This window comes from Emys orbicularis, chromosome 17, assembly GCF_028017835.1.
Source record: "Emys orbicularis isolate rEmyOrb1 chromosome 17, rEmyOrb1.hap1, whole genome shotgun sequence".
Classification (NCBI taxonomy): domain Eukaryota; kingdom Metazoa; phylum Chordata; order Testudines; family Emydidae; genus Emys; species Emys orbicularis.
In genome coordinates this window covers 25,463,368-25,481,337 of record NC_088699.1, presented here as the reverse complement: position 1 = coordinate 25,481,337, position 17,970 = coordinate 25,463,368, and the positions used below count along the sequence as shown (strand labels likewise).

General features: G+C 57.2%; 1 protein-coding gene across 1 annotated transcript in view; it reads right to left on the bottom strand.

Annotated features, from left to right (window-relative positions):
- Positions 1 to 1,159: 1,159 nt before the first annotated feature.
- LIMK1 (LIM domain kinase 1) overlaps positions 1,160 to 17,970 on the bottom strand; it is a 34,580-nt gene continuing 17,769 nt past the window's right edge. Inside the window, exons 4-16 of the mRNA XM_065418340.1 lie at positions 14,768 to 14,877; positions 12,350 to 12,556; positions 11,505 to 11,610; positions 11,233 to 11,417; positions 10,902 to 11,085; positions 10,414 to 10,500; positions 4,848 to 4,979; positions 4,249 to 4,308; positions 2,794 to 2,859; positions 2,397 to 2,553; positions 2,144 to 2,199; positions 1,825 to 1,982; positions 1,160 to 1,322 (exon numbers count right to left, since the gene is read on the bottom strand). Coding sequence (XP_065274412.1) covers positions 1,160 to 1,322; positions 1,825 to 1,982; positions 2,144 to 2,199; positions 2,397 to 2,553; positions 2,794 to 2,859; positions 4,249 to 4,308; positions 4,848 to 4,979; positions 10,414 to 10,500; positions 10,902 to 11,085; positions 11,233 to 11,417; positions 11,505 to 11,610; positions 12,350 to 12,556; positions 14,768 to 14,877 — 1,671 coding nt within the window. The remainder of the gene's footprint in view (positions 1,323 to 1,824; positions 1,983 to 2,143; positions 2,200 to 2,396; positions 2,554 to 2,793; positions 2,860 to 4,248; positions 4,309 to 4,847; positions 4,980 to 10,413; positions 10,501 to 10,901; positions 11,086 to 11,232; positions 11,418 to 11,504; positions 11,611 to 12,349; positions 12,557 to 14,767; positions 14,878 to 17,970) is intronic.

Sequence of the window (17,970 nt, the reverse complement as noted above, 5' to 3'; positions counted from 1 at the left end):
GTTTAATGAGAGAGGAGATGTGCCAGAGGAGAGCAGACGCGGTGGCGCGCCCCAGCAGCCTGCCAGCAGGGCAGGAATGGGCCTGGGATCAGACCCCCTGTGGGGAGCGCTCCCCTCTGCTGGAGGGCCCAGGTCCCTTTCTCGGATCCGGCTGGCCTCATGCCAAGGTGTTCTTGCACTGAACTAAACACTAGCAAAGACACGGGGGCTGTAGGCCCAGGGAGGAGAGGGTAAGGGGGGAGTGACACACAGGGACCCCGAAAGGGAAAAGAAAGAGTTCGTGGGACCCCTAGCCATTTCTATGGAGGGGGCATTGCAACAGTTATCTACTGGGATCAGAGGCACCCAGCCCCGAAGCAACACCCCCGCCTCCCGCACCATCAGAGAGACACACGCCTGACTTGCACATGCACCCCATCACACACATGCACACGCCTGCAGAGCGCCAGTGAGCTCCCAGCAGGCCCCACTGGCCCAGAGAACCCTTTAGCTTTGCAGTGCAAGTTCACAAACCCAAGACACCACTTTGACAGGCCAAGCAGCTGCACAGGGGAAGGCTGGGGCACCCTGCAGGCGCTGAGTGAGGTCCAGTGCCCCCCAGCCGCTGGGGCAGAGCCTGGGGTGGGAGCGAGTCAGTGCCTCCTCACGCTCTGAGGAGTGTGCAAAGGGCTGTGCAGGCAGGCGGCTCACCAAGGAGTAGGGGAGCGGGGCTGCAGGCTGTGCTCAGCTCCCGCAGGCCCTGCCACATGGCAGGCTGCTGCACACCCAGCATGCTGAGGGGCCCCTTCCTGGCCCCAGGCTCTGCATGGGGAGGGGCTATGTACAGTCAGGACCAGCAGCTTGCTGCCATCCCGTGGGGGCCATGGGCAGGGAGGCAGGGAGCTGGGGAAAGTGCAGTGGGTGGGGAGGGCTGGCTCCCCCAAGGGAACTGAACGGCAAACACGGCAAGGGAAGCAACCAAACTGGCCTTGCCGAGAGGGCTCGGCCACCGGCTGCTGCTGAGGCACCCCAGAGATCCAGCCCTGGGGGGGGGGCCGGTGGCAGGAGGGGGCAGTGCTTGCCCTCTGGGCTGTGCTCCCCATGCGCTGTGAGTGTGAGGGAGGAGCGTGTGAGAGCTCTCCCCCCACGCCGGGGCTGGCTACTGCCTATGGCCCGGTGCTCAGTCAGGGACCTCGGGGTGCATGGGCAGCCCGCCCTCGCCCCGCCGGTACGACTCCCAGAAGGCCCGATCCAGCTGCTCCAGCTGCGAGCTCAGCGGCAGGTGGATCTCCAGGTGCATGTGCAGTGCTTCCAGCCACTGCGCCAGCCTGGGGAAGGAGGGCCTGGGGGAGAGAGGCCAGGTTAGATCCTGAGCGCGAGGGGAACCCTTCCCCCGCCACAAGGGCAATCCCTCCCCCCCAGCATCCTGAGCACAAAGATCAGACCCTCCCCCCCAGCACTCTGAGCGCTTGGGTCAGACCCCTCCCCACAGCACCCCGGGGTGCAGGGGTTAGACCCCTCCCCCCAGCACCCTGAGCATGGGGGTCAGACCACAGCATCCCGGGACACAGGGGTCAGACCTCTCCTCACTCAGTCTGCGCTTAGCACGAGGGTCAGAGGGGGCACTTAGCCCCAGGGGGAGAGCGCCCTCTGCAGGGGGCAGGGGCACTGTTCAACTCCCCCCTCCAGCCCAGAGTCTCTCGTTCTGTCAGCAGGGAGCAAGGTGTATGGGGCGTTGCTGTGCTTGTACAGGCAGGGGGCGCTGTGCAAGTGTTTATGGGACCAGCGATCCCTTTCCCTTCCCCACACTCGCTGCCTGGGGCTGGCCAGGGCTCCCCTGCTCACCTCTTCTCAGGGTCGAGGTCGCAGCAGCGCACGGCGATGGGGAAGAAGCTCGGGGGGCAGGCAGGGGGGCAGTATCGCTCCAGGAACCCTCGCACATTGAGGCCGAAGTCCATGGTCCTGGGCAGGTAGTCGGGGTCGGCGCTGACCCGGCCGATGATCTGGGGATGGGGGAGCACAGGGGTTAGGAGTGGGACACAGCACAACTCAACGGAGAGCTCCGTCCAGGCACCTAGCGCTGCAGGGACACCCGGACACAGGAACTGGGGGCTTGGGCAAGGGGCGGAAGGGGGTGGGGGCAGGGCTGAGGGGATGCACTTGCCTCGCACAAGAGAATGCCAAATGAGAAGATGTCGACTTTCTCATCGTAGCTCCTGCCTGCGGGGAGAGAGGAGACAGGTCAGCCCCCACCAGGCCCTGCTTCCCCCTGCCCCTTACACTGCCCTCCGGTGGCATGAGGACAGGCAGGCCCAGCACTGCCAGGTCATGGATGTGTCCCCCGGCTGCAGATGCCCGTGATGCCCTGGCTGCCCTGAGTCTGGCGCTCCCAACCGTGCCCCAGCCTCTCCGCTTACCATTGATCATCTCCGGGGCCATCCAGTAGGGGTTCCCCACCACCGTGTAGCGCTTCTTGCGGTCCGGTTTCTTCAGGTTCTTGAGCTGCTCAGGCTGGTTCTTTTCATCCACCATGAGCCGGGCCAGCCCGAAGTCAGCCACCACCACACTCCTGTTCTGAGCAGGAGAGACGGGCACAGGTCACCGGGCGCAGGCAGAGGCCAAGGCAGCTGCTTGCAGCCACTCGTGGTAGAAGAGCCACGCAGCGCCGAGGCTGGAGTCAGCCCCCACCGCACACCAGCCTGGGCCTTCTCAGCCACGGCTGCTGGCCGGCTGCCCTGCTCCCAGCCAGGCCCAGGGCTCTGTGCAGAGGCCAAGATGGGGCCTGGGCCTGGCTCAGCAAACAGCAGCACTTACCTCCCGCACCAGGCAGTTGTGAGAGTTGAGATCGCGATGGATGATGTTCATCGAGTGCAGATAGGCCTGGGGGAGCAAGGACCGGGGTCAGAACGGCACCAACTCACTGCGCCCTCCTGCATGGGGGCAGCACGCTGGCACTCAACCCTGCTTACGGCACCCCTGCCTGTACATGCACAGCAACGCCCCCATAAACACCCGAACAGCACCCCCGCCTGTACATGTACAGCAACACCCCCATAAACACTCCCACCTGTACATGTACAGCAACGCCCCCTAAATACCCACACAGCGCCTCCACCTCTACATACACAGCAATGCCCCCATAAACACCCACACAACACCCCTGCTTGTACATGCACAGCAATGCCCCCATAAACACCCGCACAACACCCTCACCTCTACATGCACAGCAACACTCCCATAAACACCCGAACAGTGCCCCCACCTCTACATACATAGCAACACCCCCATAAACACCCACACAGCCCCCCCGCCTGACCATGCACAGCCACGTCTCCATAAACACCCGCATAGCGCCCCCACCTCTACATACACAGCAATTCCCCCTTAAACAGTTGCACACTACCCCCTTCCTGTAAATGCGCAGCAATGCCCCCATAAAAACCTGCACAGCGCCCCCGCCTCTACATATACAGCAATGCCCCCATAAACACCCGCACAGCGCCACTGCCTGTACGTGCACAGCAATGCCCCCATAAACACCTGTACTGTGCCTGCCTGTACATGTACAGCATCTGTAGACTATCACTGAGCTCCCGACTGTTCCCCCCAGTGGTGCAAGTAGAAATCATTTCTTGCCGGTATGCTGCATTCATGGGAGGGACACAAAGGGGGGGCACGTGACCTCCCCACGTGACTCCTCCCCACCCCGTCCCCAGCCTGGGGCCCCCGCACTCTCCCCGTCCCCTCCCCATGATCCACATCCATCCCACATTACCTGCGGGGGGAGGGCTCTGTTCTCTTCCTGCTGCACCAGAGACTTCTGCTATACAGACTCCAGGCCGGAGAACTCAGGAGATGCAGCTGCGTGGAAGGGCTGGGGGCCGGGCTGGGAGCAGTATAGCCGCACCGGAGGAGTTGCTGGCGTTCTGCTCATTTCCCCACTGGGAACCGCAGCAAGGAAAGGAGCAGAATGCCAACAGCTCCACCGGCTGCTGTACCCCCCGCCGAGTCCTCCGGTGGGGCTGCTGTACAGACAGAGGAGACACAGCTCCATGGAAGGGCTGGGGGCGGGCTCCTCCACTGTCTTTCCGGTACGCTGTACCAGCATTCCCCTGCATGCATTCCCTCTTGTACCTTTGTTTGGAGTGTCCCATTGCCCCCACCAGTGAGCCAGGTGTGTATGTGCACAGCAAACCCTCCCACAGCAACTCAACCCATGGGCAGAGTGCCCAGCCCCTGGCACCACCTCTGCTGGGACCCCACACTCACCATCCCAGACGCAATGTCCTTGGCAAAGCTCACGCGCTGGCTCCATGGGTACTGGCTGTCCTGCGGGTGGAAGGGTTCCATTAGTGACAGGAGAGGGAAGAGGTGCTTGCCTGCACCCGTCCTGGAGCAGTTGCTAGGCCATGGCTCACAGCCTGCCCCGAAGCGATCAGCAACGGCTTGCATGGGCACAGCCCAGCCACCCCTGCCCCAGGAGAGCTCTGGCCACAGGAGCGCCGCCAGCTTTTCTGCCGCCCTAGGCAGCGGAAGCTCCCGCCGCCGAAATACCGCCGTGGTCGCCGCCCCCCAAATTGTAGTGCCCTAGGCGACCGCCTAGGTCGCCTAATGGGTTGCGCCGGCCCTGCCTGGCCATAGTCCGCACGGGCACAGCCCAGCTACCCCTGCCCCAGGAGAGCCCTGGCCATAGTCCGCACGGGCACAGCCCAGCCACCCCTGCCCCAGGAGAGCCCTGGCCATAGTCCGCACGGGCACCACCCAGCCACCTCAATGTTCTACCAACAGTGTCATAACATCCAAGATTTCTCATGTCCAACCCCCGAGTTGTGCCCAGGGCTCTAGCCTGGGGCAGCTCCCCTGCTCACCATGCTCTTTATGATGCCTCGTAGGGTCCCCCCCTTGATGTATTCTGTGATGAAATTCAACCTCTTGTCCTTGTACAGCACCCCGATAAACTTCAGCACATTGGGGTGCTCTAGGCACCGCATCACTTTCACCTATGGGAGCCAAAGCACCATGGTCATCATATCATGGATCCCAAGGCCAGCAGGGTCACTGTAACCATCTAGTCTGACCCCTGTAGAGCACAGGCCGGAGACCTGCCCCATAGTTATTCCTAGAGCAATGGCCCATCTTGATTTAAAATAGAATCCATCACAACCCTTGTCAGTTGTTCCAAACGTTAATTACTCTCACTGTTAAAAAAACTCACCTTATTTCTAACCTACCCCTGTCCAGTTTCAGCTTCCAGCCATTGGGTCTTGTTAGACCTTTGTCTGCTAGACTGAAGAGCCAAATTTCTGTTCCAGACTGAGATCAGCTCACCCCTTCACCTTCTCCTTCTTAGGCTAAACTGATCAAGCTGCTTGAGTCAATCACTATCAGGCAGGTTTCTAATCCTCTAAACATTCTTGTGGCTTTTCTCTGAACCTTCTCCAATTTACCAACATCCTTCATGAAATGTGGGCACCAGCACTGGACACAGATCACACCAGTGACAGATACAGAGGAAAAATCACCTCTCTGCTCCTACTCGAGATTCCCCTGTTTATGCATCCCAGGGTCGCATTAGCCCTTTTGGCCACAGCTTTGCACGGGAGCGCCTGTTCAGCTGATTATCCACCACCACCTCCACATCTTTTTCCGAGTCCCTGCTTCCCAGGGCAGTGTGGCTGACTCTCTTTGTTCCATAGACATTTACATTTCGCTGTATTAAAAACACACATTGTTTGCTTGTGCTCAGTTTACCAAGCGATTCAGATCTCTCTGAATCAGTGACCTGTCCTCTTTGTTATTTACCACTCCCCCAAGTCTTCTGTCATCTGCAAACTTTATCAGTGATGGTTTTGTGTTCTCTTCCAGGTCATTGATTAAAATGTTACATAGTCTAGGGCCAAGAACCGATCCCTGCAGGACCCCACTAGAAACGCTCCCACTCGATGACAATTCCCTGTTTACAATTACATTTTGAGACGGGGTCACAAAGTGAGTAGCCTAACACGGCACTGCTGCCTGTTGGCCGGCCTTGGCTGCCTGGCCAAACCGCTGAGAGCCCATAGGGGGCAGTGTAGGAGTCTGAGAAAGGGCCCTTCCCCTGCCCCCACTTCGCTGGGTCCCCTCAGAGTCATAGAAATGTTGGGCTGAAAGGGACCTGAAGAGGTCACCTAGTCCAGTCCCCTGCACTGAGGCAGGACTAAGGATTGTCTGACTCTGACCAACCCCAGGATTTGTCTAACCTGTTCTTAAAAGCTCCAGTGACAGGGATTCCACAGCCCCCCCAGGGAGTGCTGAGCCACCTGACAGTCACAAAGCTTTAATGTCCAACCTGAACCGCCCTGGATGCAATTTAAGCCCATTGCTTCTTGTCCTGTCCTCAGTGGCTAAGGAGAACAATTTATCACCCTCCTCCTTGTAACAGCGTTTAACGTATTTGAAAACTGTTCTCATGTCCCCTCTCAGGCTTCTCTTCTCCAGACTAAACAAACCCAATTCTTTCAATCTTTCCTCATAGGCCATATTTTCTAGACCTTTCATCATTTGTGTTGCTCTTCTCTGGACTTTCTCCAATTTGTCCACATCTTTCCCGAAGTACGGTGCTCAGAACTGGACACAATACTCCAGCTGAGTAACAGTGCTGAGTAGAGAGGAAGAATTACTTCTCGTGGCTTGCTTACAACACTCCTGTTAATACAGCCCACAATGATTTTTTGCAACAGCGTTACACTGTTGACTCATATTTAGCTTGTGATCCACTATGACCCCCAGATCTCTTTCCACAGTACTCCTTCCTAGGCAGTCATTTCCCATTTTGTACGTGTGCAACTGAGTGTTCCTTCCTAAGTGGAGTACTTTGCATTTGTCCTTATTGAATTTCATCCTATTAACTCTAGACCAGTGGTTCTCAAATTTTTGTACTGGTGACCCCTTTCACACAGCAAGCCTCTGAGTGCGACCCCCCCTTATAAATTAAAAACACTTTTTTATATATTTAACACCATTATAAATGCTGGAGGCAAAGCGGGGTTTGGGGTGGAGGCTGACTCCCCATGTAATAACCTCGTGACCCCCGAGGGGTCCCGACCCCCAGTTTGAGAACCCCTGCTCTAGACCATTTCTCCAGTTTGTCCAGATCATTTTGAATTTTAATCCTATCCTCCAAAGCACTTGCAACCCCTCCCAGCTCAGTATCATCCACAAACTTTATAAGTGTACTCTCTATGCCATTATCTAAATTACTGATGAAGCTGTTGAATAGAACTGGACCCAGGACAGATCCCTATGGGACCCCACTCGTTATGCCCTTCCAGCTTGACTGTGAACCACTGATAACTACTCATAGATTCATAGATTCTAGGACTGGAAGGGACCTCGAGAGGTCATCGAGTCCAGTCCCCTGCCCTCACGGCAGGACCAAATACTGTCTAGACCATCCCTGATAGACATTTATCTAACCTACTCTTAAATATCTCCAGAGATGAAGATTCCACAACCTCCCTGGGCAATTTATTCCAGTGTTTAACCACCCTGACAGTTAGGAACTTTTTCCTAATGTCCAACCTAAACCTCCCTTGCTGCAGTTTAAGCCCATTGCTTCTTGTTCTATCCTTAGAGGCTAAGGTGAACAAGTTTTCTCCCTCCTCCTTATGACACCCTTTTAGATACCTGAAAACTGCTATAATGTCCCCTCTCAGTCTTCTCTTTTCCAAACTAAACAAACCCAATTCTTTCAGCCTTCCTTCATAGCTCATGTTCTCAAGATCTTTAATCATTCTTGTTGCTCTTCTCTGGACCCTCTCCAATTTCTCCACATCTTTCTTGAAAAGCAGTGCCCAGAACTGGACACAAGACTCCAGTTGAGGCCTAACCAGCGCAGAGTAGAGCGGAAGAATGACTTCTCGTGTCTTGCTCACAACACACCTGTTAATACATCCCAGAATCACGTTTGCTTTTTTTGCAACAGCATCACACTGTTGACTCATATTTAGCTTGTGGTCCACTATAACTCCTAGATCCCTTTCTGCCGTACTCCTTCCTAGACAGTCTCTTCCCATTCTGTATGTGTGAAACTGATTGTTCCTTCCTAAGTGGAGCACTTTGCATTTGTCTTTGTTAAACTTCATCCTGTTTACCTCAGACCATTTCTCCAATTTGTCCAGATCATTTTGAATTATGACCCTGTCCTCCAAAGCAGTTGCAATCCCTCCCAGTTTGGTATCATCTGCAAACTTAATAAGCGTACTTTCTATGCCAATATCTAAGTCGTTAATGAAGATATTGAACAGAGCCGGTCCCAAAACAGACCCCTGCGGAACCACACTTGTTATGCCTTTCCAGCAGGATTGGGAACCATTAATAACAACTCTCTGAGTATGGTTATCCAGCCAGTTATGCACCCACCTTATAGTAGCCCCATCTAAATTGTATTTGCCTAGTTTATCAATAAGAATATCATGCGAGACCGTAACAAATGCTTTACTAAAGTCTAGGTATACCACATCCACAGCTTCTCCCTTATCCACAAGACTCGTTATCCTATCAAAGAAAGCTATCAGATTGGTTTGACAGGATTTGTTCTTTACAAATCCATGCTGGCTATTCCCTATCACCTTACCACCTTCCAAGTGTTTGCAGATGATTTCCTTAATTACTTGCTCCATTATCTTCCCTGGCACAGAAGTTAAACTAACTGGTCTGTAGTTTCCTGGGTTGTTTTTATTTCCCTTTTTATAGATGGGCACTATATTTGCCCTTTTCCAGTCTTCTGGAATCTCTCCCATCTCCCATGATTTTCCAAAGATAATAGCTAGAGGCTCAGATACCTCCTCTATTAGCTCCTTGAGTATTCTAGGATGCATTTCATCAGGCCCTGGTGACTTGCAGGCATCTAACTTTTCTAAGTGATTTTTAATTTGTTCTTTTTTTATTTTATCTGCTAAACCTACCCCCTTCCCATTAGCATTCACTATGTTAGGCATTCCTTCAGACTTCTCAGTGAAGACCGAAACAAAGAAGTCATTAAGCATCTCTGCCATTTCCAAGTTTCCTGTTACTGTTTCTCCCTCTTCACTGAGCAGTGGGCCTACCCTGTCTTTGGTCTTCCTCTTGCTTCTAATGTATTGATAAAAAGTCTTCTTGTTTCCCTTTATTCCTGTAGCTAGTTTGAGCTCATTTTGTGCCTTTGCCTTTCTAATCTTGCCCCTGCATTCCTGTGTTGTCTGCCTATATTCATCCTTTGTAATCTGTCCTAGTTTCCATTTTTTATATGACTCCTTTTTATTTTTTAGATCATGCAAGATCTCGCGGTTAAGCCAAGGTGGTCTTTTGCCACATTTTCTATCTTTCCTAACCAGCGGAATAACTTGCTTTTGGGCCCTTAATAGTGTCCCTTTGAAAAACTGCCAACTCTCCTCAGTTGTTTTTCCCCTCAGTTTTGATTTCCATGGGACCTTACCTATCAGCTCTCTGAGCTTACCAAAATCCGCCTTCCTGAAATCCATTGTCTCTATTTTGCTGTTCTCCCTTCTACCCTTCCTTAGAATTGCAAACTCTATGATTTCATGATCACTTTCACCCAAGCTGCCTTCTACTTTCAAATTCTCAACGAGTTCCTCCCTATTTGTTAAAATCAAGTCTAGAACAGCTTCCCCCCTAGTAGCTTTTTCAACCTTCTGAAATAAAAAGTTGTCTGCAATGCAGTCCAAGAATTTGTTGGATAGTCTGTGCCCCACTGTGTTATTTTCCCAACATATATTTGGATAGTTGAAGTCCCCCATCACCACCAAATCTTGGGCTTTGGATGATTTTGTTAGTTGTTTAAAAACAGCCTCATCCACCTCTTCCACCTGGTTAGGTGGCCTGTAGTAGACTTCTAGCATGACATCACCCTTGTTTTTTACCCCTTTTAGCCTAACCCAGAGACTCTCAACACTTCCGTCTCCTATGTCCATCTCCACCTCAGTCCAAGTGTGTACATTTTTAATATATAAGGCAACACCTTCTCCCTTTTTCCCCTGTCTATCCTTCCTGAGCAAGCTGTACCCATCCACACCAACATTCCAATCATGTGTATTATCCCACCAAGTTTCAGTGATGCCAACAATGTCATAGTTGTATTTATTTATTAGCACTTCCAGTTCTTCCTGCTTATTACCCATACTTCTCGCATTTGTATATAGGCATCTAAGATACTCTCTGAGTGCGGTTTTCCAGCCAGTTGTGCGCCCACCTTACAGTAGGTGCGTCTAGGTGTCCCTAGTTTGCTCATGAGGTCTGTTGAGACAGTTGAGACAGCCTTCCTGCTGCCTTGAGGAGTAGGAGAGGGACAGAGACTGGGTTGGGTCAGGATCAGGGTTGAAGGACAGAGACTGCGATGGGTCAGGGTGTGGCTGGAGTGAGATCAGGGCTCAGGGACAGCAAGCAGGGTGGACTCACCTCTTTGAGGAATGCCCTCTGGGTCTCCTCATCAAAGCGGATCAGTTCCTTCATGACCATCACCTCGCCTGTCTCCCGGTGTGTCACCTTGCAGAAAGGGACAGAGTGTTGCAGCCACACCCCGCAGCTCCCTGCTGCAAGGAGCATTTCTCAGCAGGGTGGGGCTGCAATGTATACTGGAGTGGGGCAGGGCCCTCCCCTCTCTATGGCAGCCACTGGGAGACCCACCTCCCCGTGTGGGGGTAGAGGTACAGGATAATGGGGGGACAAGGGAGCTGAGCCCATCACACGGGTGACACTGGGAGAAGGGACAGGGATCTGCAATGCAAGCCCTGTCAGTGGCCTGAGGGTCCTGGCCACTGCTCTCCTGGGCTCTCAGCTTAGAGAGTGGGGAGGGGTCCCCAGGGAGTGGGGGGCAAGAGGGGAAGCTGGGTTACCAGATGGGTGGGTGTGGGGACCAGCAGAAGCCCAATTTGGGTGAGTGGTACCTTAATGGCCTGTCCAAAGCAGCCCTTCCCCAGCACCTCGCCGTGGATCAAGTCCGAGGGACGGAAAATGCGGTGTGTGCGGGAGACGACGCGGAGCGACTCGGAGCGGCTGATGTCCTTGCGCTGGGAGGCAGGGGAGCCCAAGGAGCTGGAGCACGGGGACTTGTCGATGCTGCAGCTCCTCCTGCAGAGCCAGGCAAAGCACGCAGCAAGTCAGCTGGGCCATTGCCGCAGGGGCCCCAGGCTCTATCCCACCGGAGCTCTCACCCCCCCAACCCTTCCTTCGGCCCACCCAGCAGCATGCTGGTCATGCTTGTAGCTCTGTCCTTACATGACTGTCCTCTGGCTCACGGCACTGGCCTCACCGCCAGGCGTGCAGGCCGGCGAGCGCTGGGGGCTGTGCAGGTCAGCCAGGGGGCTGCTCTCCAGCGCCGACTCTCGGGCCACCACCTCGTGGGGGTCGTGTTCTATGGTCAGCTGGAGGAGGCGGCTGGTCTCCTGGATCAGCAGGTCAATCTGCAGGCACAGAGTGAGGGATTCAGGTCCCTGGGCAGCTGCCTGGGCCCTGCCGGCCGGCTGGGGGAGCATGAGGAGGGGGCGTACCTCGTCCAGCGGAACGTGCCTGATGGGGGTGCCGTTGATCTCCAGGATACGGTCCCCAACGTGGATGGAGTTCTTCATGTCGGGGCTGATGCAGTCAGGGTCCACTCTGGGGGCAGGGCACACACAGTGCAGTGAGCTCCCGCCACACCTGCACCGGGACAGGCTCACGGAGGCCCCACGTCCAGCCCCCTGGATGCAGTTCCAGCGTCCCAGGCATCCCCACCCCATACAGCGAAGAGGCTTTCAGGTCTCACCCACTGGGGGCAGAGCAGGCACCAGTGCCCCCCACCCCCCTGCATACAAAATGACACCTGGTCACCCCCAGCACCACAGGCTCATGCCCCCTGCAGGAGACTGGCCCAGGCACCCCCAGCCCCAGCGGCTCCTGTGTCCTCCACTTGGGGGGTGGGATTCTCCCCTGTTCTCAGTAGGGGGCGGATTCTCCCCTGTTCTCGGGGCGGGGGTATTCTCCCCTGTTCTTGGCTGCTCAGTGGCCCCTCAGGCAAAGGGGTTGGGGGGGGGGGTTTCGGTGCTGCACACACAGCTCCCATTGCAAGTGGCTCTACCTGGGCCCCTCCTTGCTGGCACTAGATGGGACGTGAACTCCCACCCCTCAGAAGGGTGAAGCAGGGTGTGTGCATGGGGGGGGGGGGGGGGGGGCTTGATTCAGTCTGCAGGGCTCTTTGGCCTCCTCCCCGTGCACAGAGCTGTGAGAACTGGCAGAGGGGCTCCCACTGCACCAGGGAGATCCGTGCCCACTAGCCCCAAGTCAGCTACCTGTGGAGTGCTCCCCGCTCCCTGCTGGTGCTATAGCATCGTCCCCCTCCCCCGGGGCAGATACTTACTCTCGCACCCGGACTGTGTGGGAGTGTTCTGAGCCACAGCCCTGGGAGCTGCAGTGCTGGTCGATGGACACAGATAACCCTCGCTTCCCGTCGCTGCAGGCCGGGATGGACACCAGCGTGACAGTGTGTGGGATCCGGGCGCCCGGGGAGTCCGGCAGGATCTGCTCTATCACTGGGGTCACCACCATCTGGTAGTAGCAGTGCCCACTGGGAGGGGTGGGGAGGAGGGCAGCGGGGCAGAGACCCAGCGGGGGGAGACAGGAGAGACGCCATGAGCAGTTTGTTAGCAGTTTTCCTTTGCAGATGGGCTCAAGACAAGGGGGACCCACGCGCTGGCCCATGGAGGGGAATAGCCCCTCCCAGGAGAGGCAGTGAACAGCGGGCTGGGGCTCACCCCGTGCTCCCTAACAGTGCATTTCAGTCTGTGGCATGTCCCAAGAGGGATTCCCAGCCTGGTACCCATAGACTAGGCCTGTCCCAGGCGGTGTGAGGGGGACTCGCTGAGCACCCACTCTGCAAAGTGCCACAGCTGGGCTATACTCTGCCCCACTATCACCAGTGTGTCCAGAAGGCTGCACTGGGACGTGGGCGCAAGAACAGGAGCACAGTGGGGCCATAGCAGTCCCAAGAGTTAGTGTGACAACACAGGATGGCCCAAATCAGGCCATTGGCCACTAGACCAGTACCCCCCTCCCACATGCCGGAATGGATCAGCCTATTGGCCACTAGTTCAGTATCCCCCCACCCGCTGGAATGGATCAGCCCACTGGCCACTAGTCCGGTACCTCCCCGCCTGCTGGAATGGATCAGCCCATTGGCCACTAGTCCAGTACCCTCCCGCCCGCTGGAATGGATCAGTCCATTGGCCACTAGTTCGGTATCCTCCCACCCGCTGGAATGGATCAGCCCACTGGCCACTAGTCCGGGGTCAGCAACCTTTCAGAAGGGGTGTGCCGAGTCTTCATTTATTCACTCTAATTTAAGGTTTCACGTGCCGGTCATACATTTTAATGTTTTTTAGAAGGTCTCTCTCTATAAGTCTATATATAATATAACTAAACTATTGTTGTATTGTAAAATAAACAAGGTTTTCAAAATGTTTAAGAAGCTTCATTTAAAATTAAATTAAAATGTTGATCTTATGCCGCTGGCCCGCTCAGCCTGCTGCTGGTCTGGGGTTCTGTTCACCTAGGCCGGCAGTGGGCTGAGCGGGACCTGCGGCCGGGACCCTGGCTGGCAAGGGTCCGGCAGCTAGAACCCCAGACTGGCAGCAGGCTGTGCGGAGCCGGCGGCCGGGACCCCAGACTGGTAGTGGGCTGAGCGGTTCAGCCCGCTGCCGCTCAGGGCTTCCATCCGCTGGCTCCTGCCAGCCGGGATCCCGGCTGCTGGATCCACTCAGCCCGCTGCCGGTCTGGGGTCCCGGCCCTGCCCACATACAGTGGGTACCTACCTTCTCCCTGCTTCTGGCCCATTCTCTTCCTCTCTCTCTGCTCTGAGCTGAGGGTGGGAGTGCACTGAGCACAGGGCTGGGGGTGAAGGAGCAGACTAGGGGTTGGGGTGTAGGGTCTGGCCAGGAGCTAGAATGAGGGAGGGGGCTCAGGGTTGGGGCAGGAGGTTTGGGTGTGGAGCGCTTACCTGGGCAGCTCCCATTTGGTGCGAGGGGTGCAGGTGGGAATGTGGGGGAGGGGATGCAGGAGCTCCCGTTTGGTGCTCAGGGTGGGGCTAGGTATGTGGGGGGGTGCAAGAGTCAGGGCAGAGGGCTGGGGGCATGCGAGAAGGGTGCAGGTGTCAGGGCCTGGGGGGCCTGGGTATGTGTGGGGGTGCTAGAGTCACGGCTGGGGTCGTGGGGGTGGTGAAGGAGTCAAGCAGAGGGCTGGGTGTGTGTGAGGGGGGTACAGGGCTCAGGGCAGGGGCCTGGGGGGTGTGCGGGGCTGCAGGGCTCAGGGCAGAGGGCTGTGTGTGTGTGAGGGGGGGTCAGGGCAGAGGGCTGGGGGTGTGGGCTGGGGTCATGGGGTGCTCACGGCAGGGGGCTGGAGGGGATATGCCCCTATTCCACCACCCCCCTTCCCCAAGGCCCTGCCCCCGCTTCTTCTCTGCCGCGAGCAGCGAGCACGCTGACTCCACTCCTCCCCCACCCCCTCCCTCACAAGGGCCATCAACTGATCGGCTGGCAGGCAGGGAGGGACGGAGAGGAGGAGGAGGGGCAGGAACCCAGCACACTGCGGGAAGAGGCAGGGGAGCCGGCAGAACCAAGCTTCTACCCCCTGCCCCCGCGGGAGGGGGCGGGGAGGGCGGAGAAGAGCGGGCCCCCAGCCCTGGGGTGGGAGGGGATGTGACCCAGACATGGGGGGGAGGGCGTGACCCCGGCCCTGGGGGACAGGGCCCTGGGGGGAGGGGCGTGACCCCAGCCCCACATACCAGTAGAGCTTGGAGCGCTCCACGAGCGCGTAGGTGTCGCCGTCACCGATGAATGCCCGGCAGCTGAGGCAGCTGAAGCACTCTGGGTGGTATTTCTGCTCCCCAGCCACCTGTTCAGGAGATACAGAGCGAGGGCTGAGCGTGCCCACCTGGCTGCGCCCCCCACTGCTCAGGGAGCAGCCGGGCGAGCGCTGGGCCAAGCATCCTGCCCAATTCACTCCTCTGCTGTGACTGCTGGCCCCATGGCTGGACAGGCGCATGGGACTGGTTCATGGGGGGTCTAGGCCAATGATAGGGCGAGGCAGGAGTTACATCCTGCATCCCTGCTCTGAACCCCAGCAGCCCGAGCTTGGGCCCCCTCATGGTGCCACTGGCAAGATCCACTTCCCTGCTGTCCTGTGCTATAGCCATTCCTCCTCTCTGGTCTTCTGCCCGTGAGCTCTGCCCATGGACACAGGGCCCCATTAACTTGGCACCAACATACAACACAGCAGCAAGGCCCCCTGAGAAACTCCCCCATGCAGGGGCCCTCTGGTAGGAGAGGAGCCAGCTCTGACAGCTTTGTGCCTCCTCTACAGGAACCCCAGCACCGGGGGCACGACAGCAGCTGGAGCAGGTCTGGCCAAGGCAGGGCTTTGTTCCGCTATTCCTCAATTGCATTTGGGGCACAAGGGACGGCAACCCTGGGGCCCCTGGCAGCCCTGGGCCAGGCTCTGAAGCAAGATTACCCCAAGTCCTACCCTTCTAAGGGGTTGCACCAGGGACCCTGCCTTCAGGGCTTGGATCCCTGTTCCCCGCTGCAGGAGTCTGCCTCTCACTGGCCGTGTGCTGGGAGCTCACCCCCAGCCAGGCGGTGAGGGGGAGGGACGTGCGGTGAGGGGAGCCCACCAGGCAGGGATCTGTCTGTGAGGTGGCGTGGAGTGATGGCCTTGGGCCCTAGCAGGGCGGGGCCCGGCCCTTCTCTCCTGCTTGGGGAGCCAGAGCCAGGATCACCGGGCTCTGCTCTGGGCGCCTCAGAGAGAAAAGCCAGACAGACTCCGGGGCTGGAGGGAGCCCACAGTGAGAAGAGATTCAGGGAGCTGGCCAAGGGACAAGTAGGGGACAGGGACAGCACTAAGGCCCTGCAGAGCCCCGGCAGAGAGGGCAGCTACTCAGCCAGGGCTCCTCGGGAATCACAGGATTAGATGTAGTCAAGGAAAACGCGCCCTGATGGCCAGGCCAAGGCTGCTGAGGGTGAGAGCTCTTCGCCCCTGGCTGGACAAAGCCCTGGGAGTGGCCCTGCCCAGTGGGGACAGCCTGGATGGGACCCAGGGGTTGCTCCCATGACCAGGATACTACGTCTAGTGGCTGGGGTGGCAAAGAGCCCCTCCCTGCCCTGTGCTTGTAAACAAGGGGAAGTGCCCTGCGCTGCAGCATAGTCACATGGCTGGCCTCCCCAGCCCGGCCTTTCCCCGCTGTGGCAATGACAGCACTTGACTGAAGCACCCGGGGCGGGTGACGGGAAGTGCAGAGGCAGGGCTGCCCGGAAGGCACTTGCTGGCTCGGCTCCCTGGCTGGCTGGACCAGACCTCCGAACACAGCTCTTCTGGGGGTAACCGCCTGGGCGGACACGGGCTCTCCTGGGTGGCATGCAGGACATGCACAGGCTAAGCCCTGGGGTTCAGAAAGAGACTCAAGCATAGAATCATAGAATATCAGGGTTGGAAGAGACCTCAGGAGGTCATCTAGTCCAACCCCCTGCTCAAAGCAGGACCAATCCCCAGACAGATTTTTGCCCCTGATCCCTACGTGGCCCCCCTCAAGGATTGAGCTTGCAACCCTGGGTTTAGCAGGCCAATGCTCAAACCACTGAGCTATCCCTCCCCCGCATGGAGGCAAGCTGCCATGGGAGAACCCCTGGGCTCAGCCTGAGAGGCCCTGGCCCTGGGGGGGGGACCCCTGGGCTCAGTCTCAGAGGCACCATCGATGGGGGAAACCCCGGGATCTGTCTCAGAGGCCCTGGCCCTGGGGGGACCCCTGGGCTTAGCCTCAGAGGCCCTGTCCACATGTGCTGGGGAGAAGCTGTATAAACCCAGCAGGACGGCGTTCATGAACCGAAAGGCAATCGATTGGCAGGTAGTGACTGTCGGATGTAAACATCCCCTGCAGCCCAAACCCTGCGTGCTGAGCGGGCGCTGCAGCCCCAGCACGGCACGGACTAGCACAGCTGCTCGCACGGGGAAGGTTGGGAGTTTGCCAGTAAAACCTGCGCCAAATCACTCCCCACAGAGCGCCCACCAGACAAACAGAAGCGAGAGGTATCAGCCGCTCTGTGCTGCCCACACTGAGTGAGACGCAGAGTGAGTCACGGACAGGGAGGTGAGACTGCCAGCGCTGTCAGCTTGGGGCTCCCCAGGAATAGAAGACAGGAGGTTTGAGTCACTTTTGACGTGACAGTGTCCCCTTAACTCCTGGGGCTGGAACCTCTCTCACCAGGCGTGACTCCACTGCCATCTCACTTGGGTCCCACCAGGGATGCTGAAACCATGTATTTGTGTTGTTATTGCTACTTTCACCAAGAGGGTGCGGCAGCCTTCCCCAGCACCCCTAGTTCCAGCACCCATGGGTATCACGACTGACCCCTTGTCTGCAAAGGGGGTGGATATGGAACTCGACCACCTTGGTGCACCCTGGCTATTCTCCCAGCTCCCTGACTAATTGCCACTTATCTGCCTCAGGCAAGAAATTTGAGGTTAAAGTTTCCATCCAAAATCCAATGACATTAGTGATACCAACAAGCCCCCCAATCCCGGCTCCAATGGCCAAGGGGCCCTGGTTGCTGGAAAGCAGCATCCTTCCTGGCCCTCCCCTTCATGGGCAGTGGCCGCAGCTCCCGGTCTGGCCCTTACCTGTAGCATGGTGCTGTACCAGTTCCCCTGCTGGTGCATGAGCCTGGCTTCTCCGACCATGGTGCTGGGTAAGTGTGACAGGCTCCCTGCTGTGTGTGTGACTTATTTACTCGCCCACTGCTGGAAACTACCCCCTTTCCAATGACCTCATCTCTAGATCAGCTAGCACCGCCCACATCTTCAGCTTGAGCCCCAGGTCATGTCCCACACTGCCCCGCGGAGAAGCTGGGCTGGGAATGTCCAGTCACTGCTAGCCACAAGACCACCGGGTTTGTGGGAATCCCCAGCATCCAAAGAGCCCTGGGCCTGTGTCTC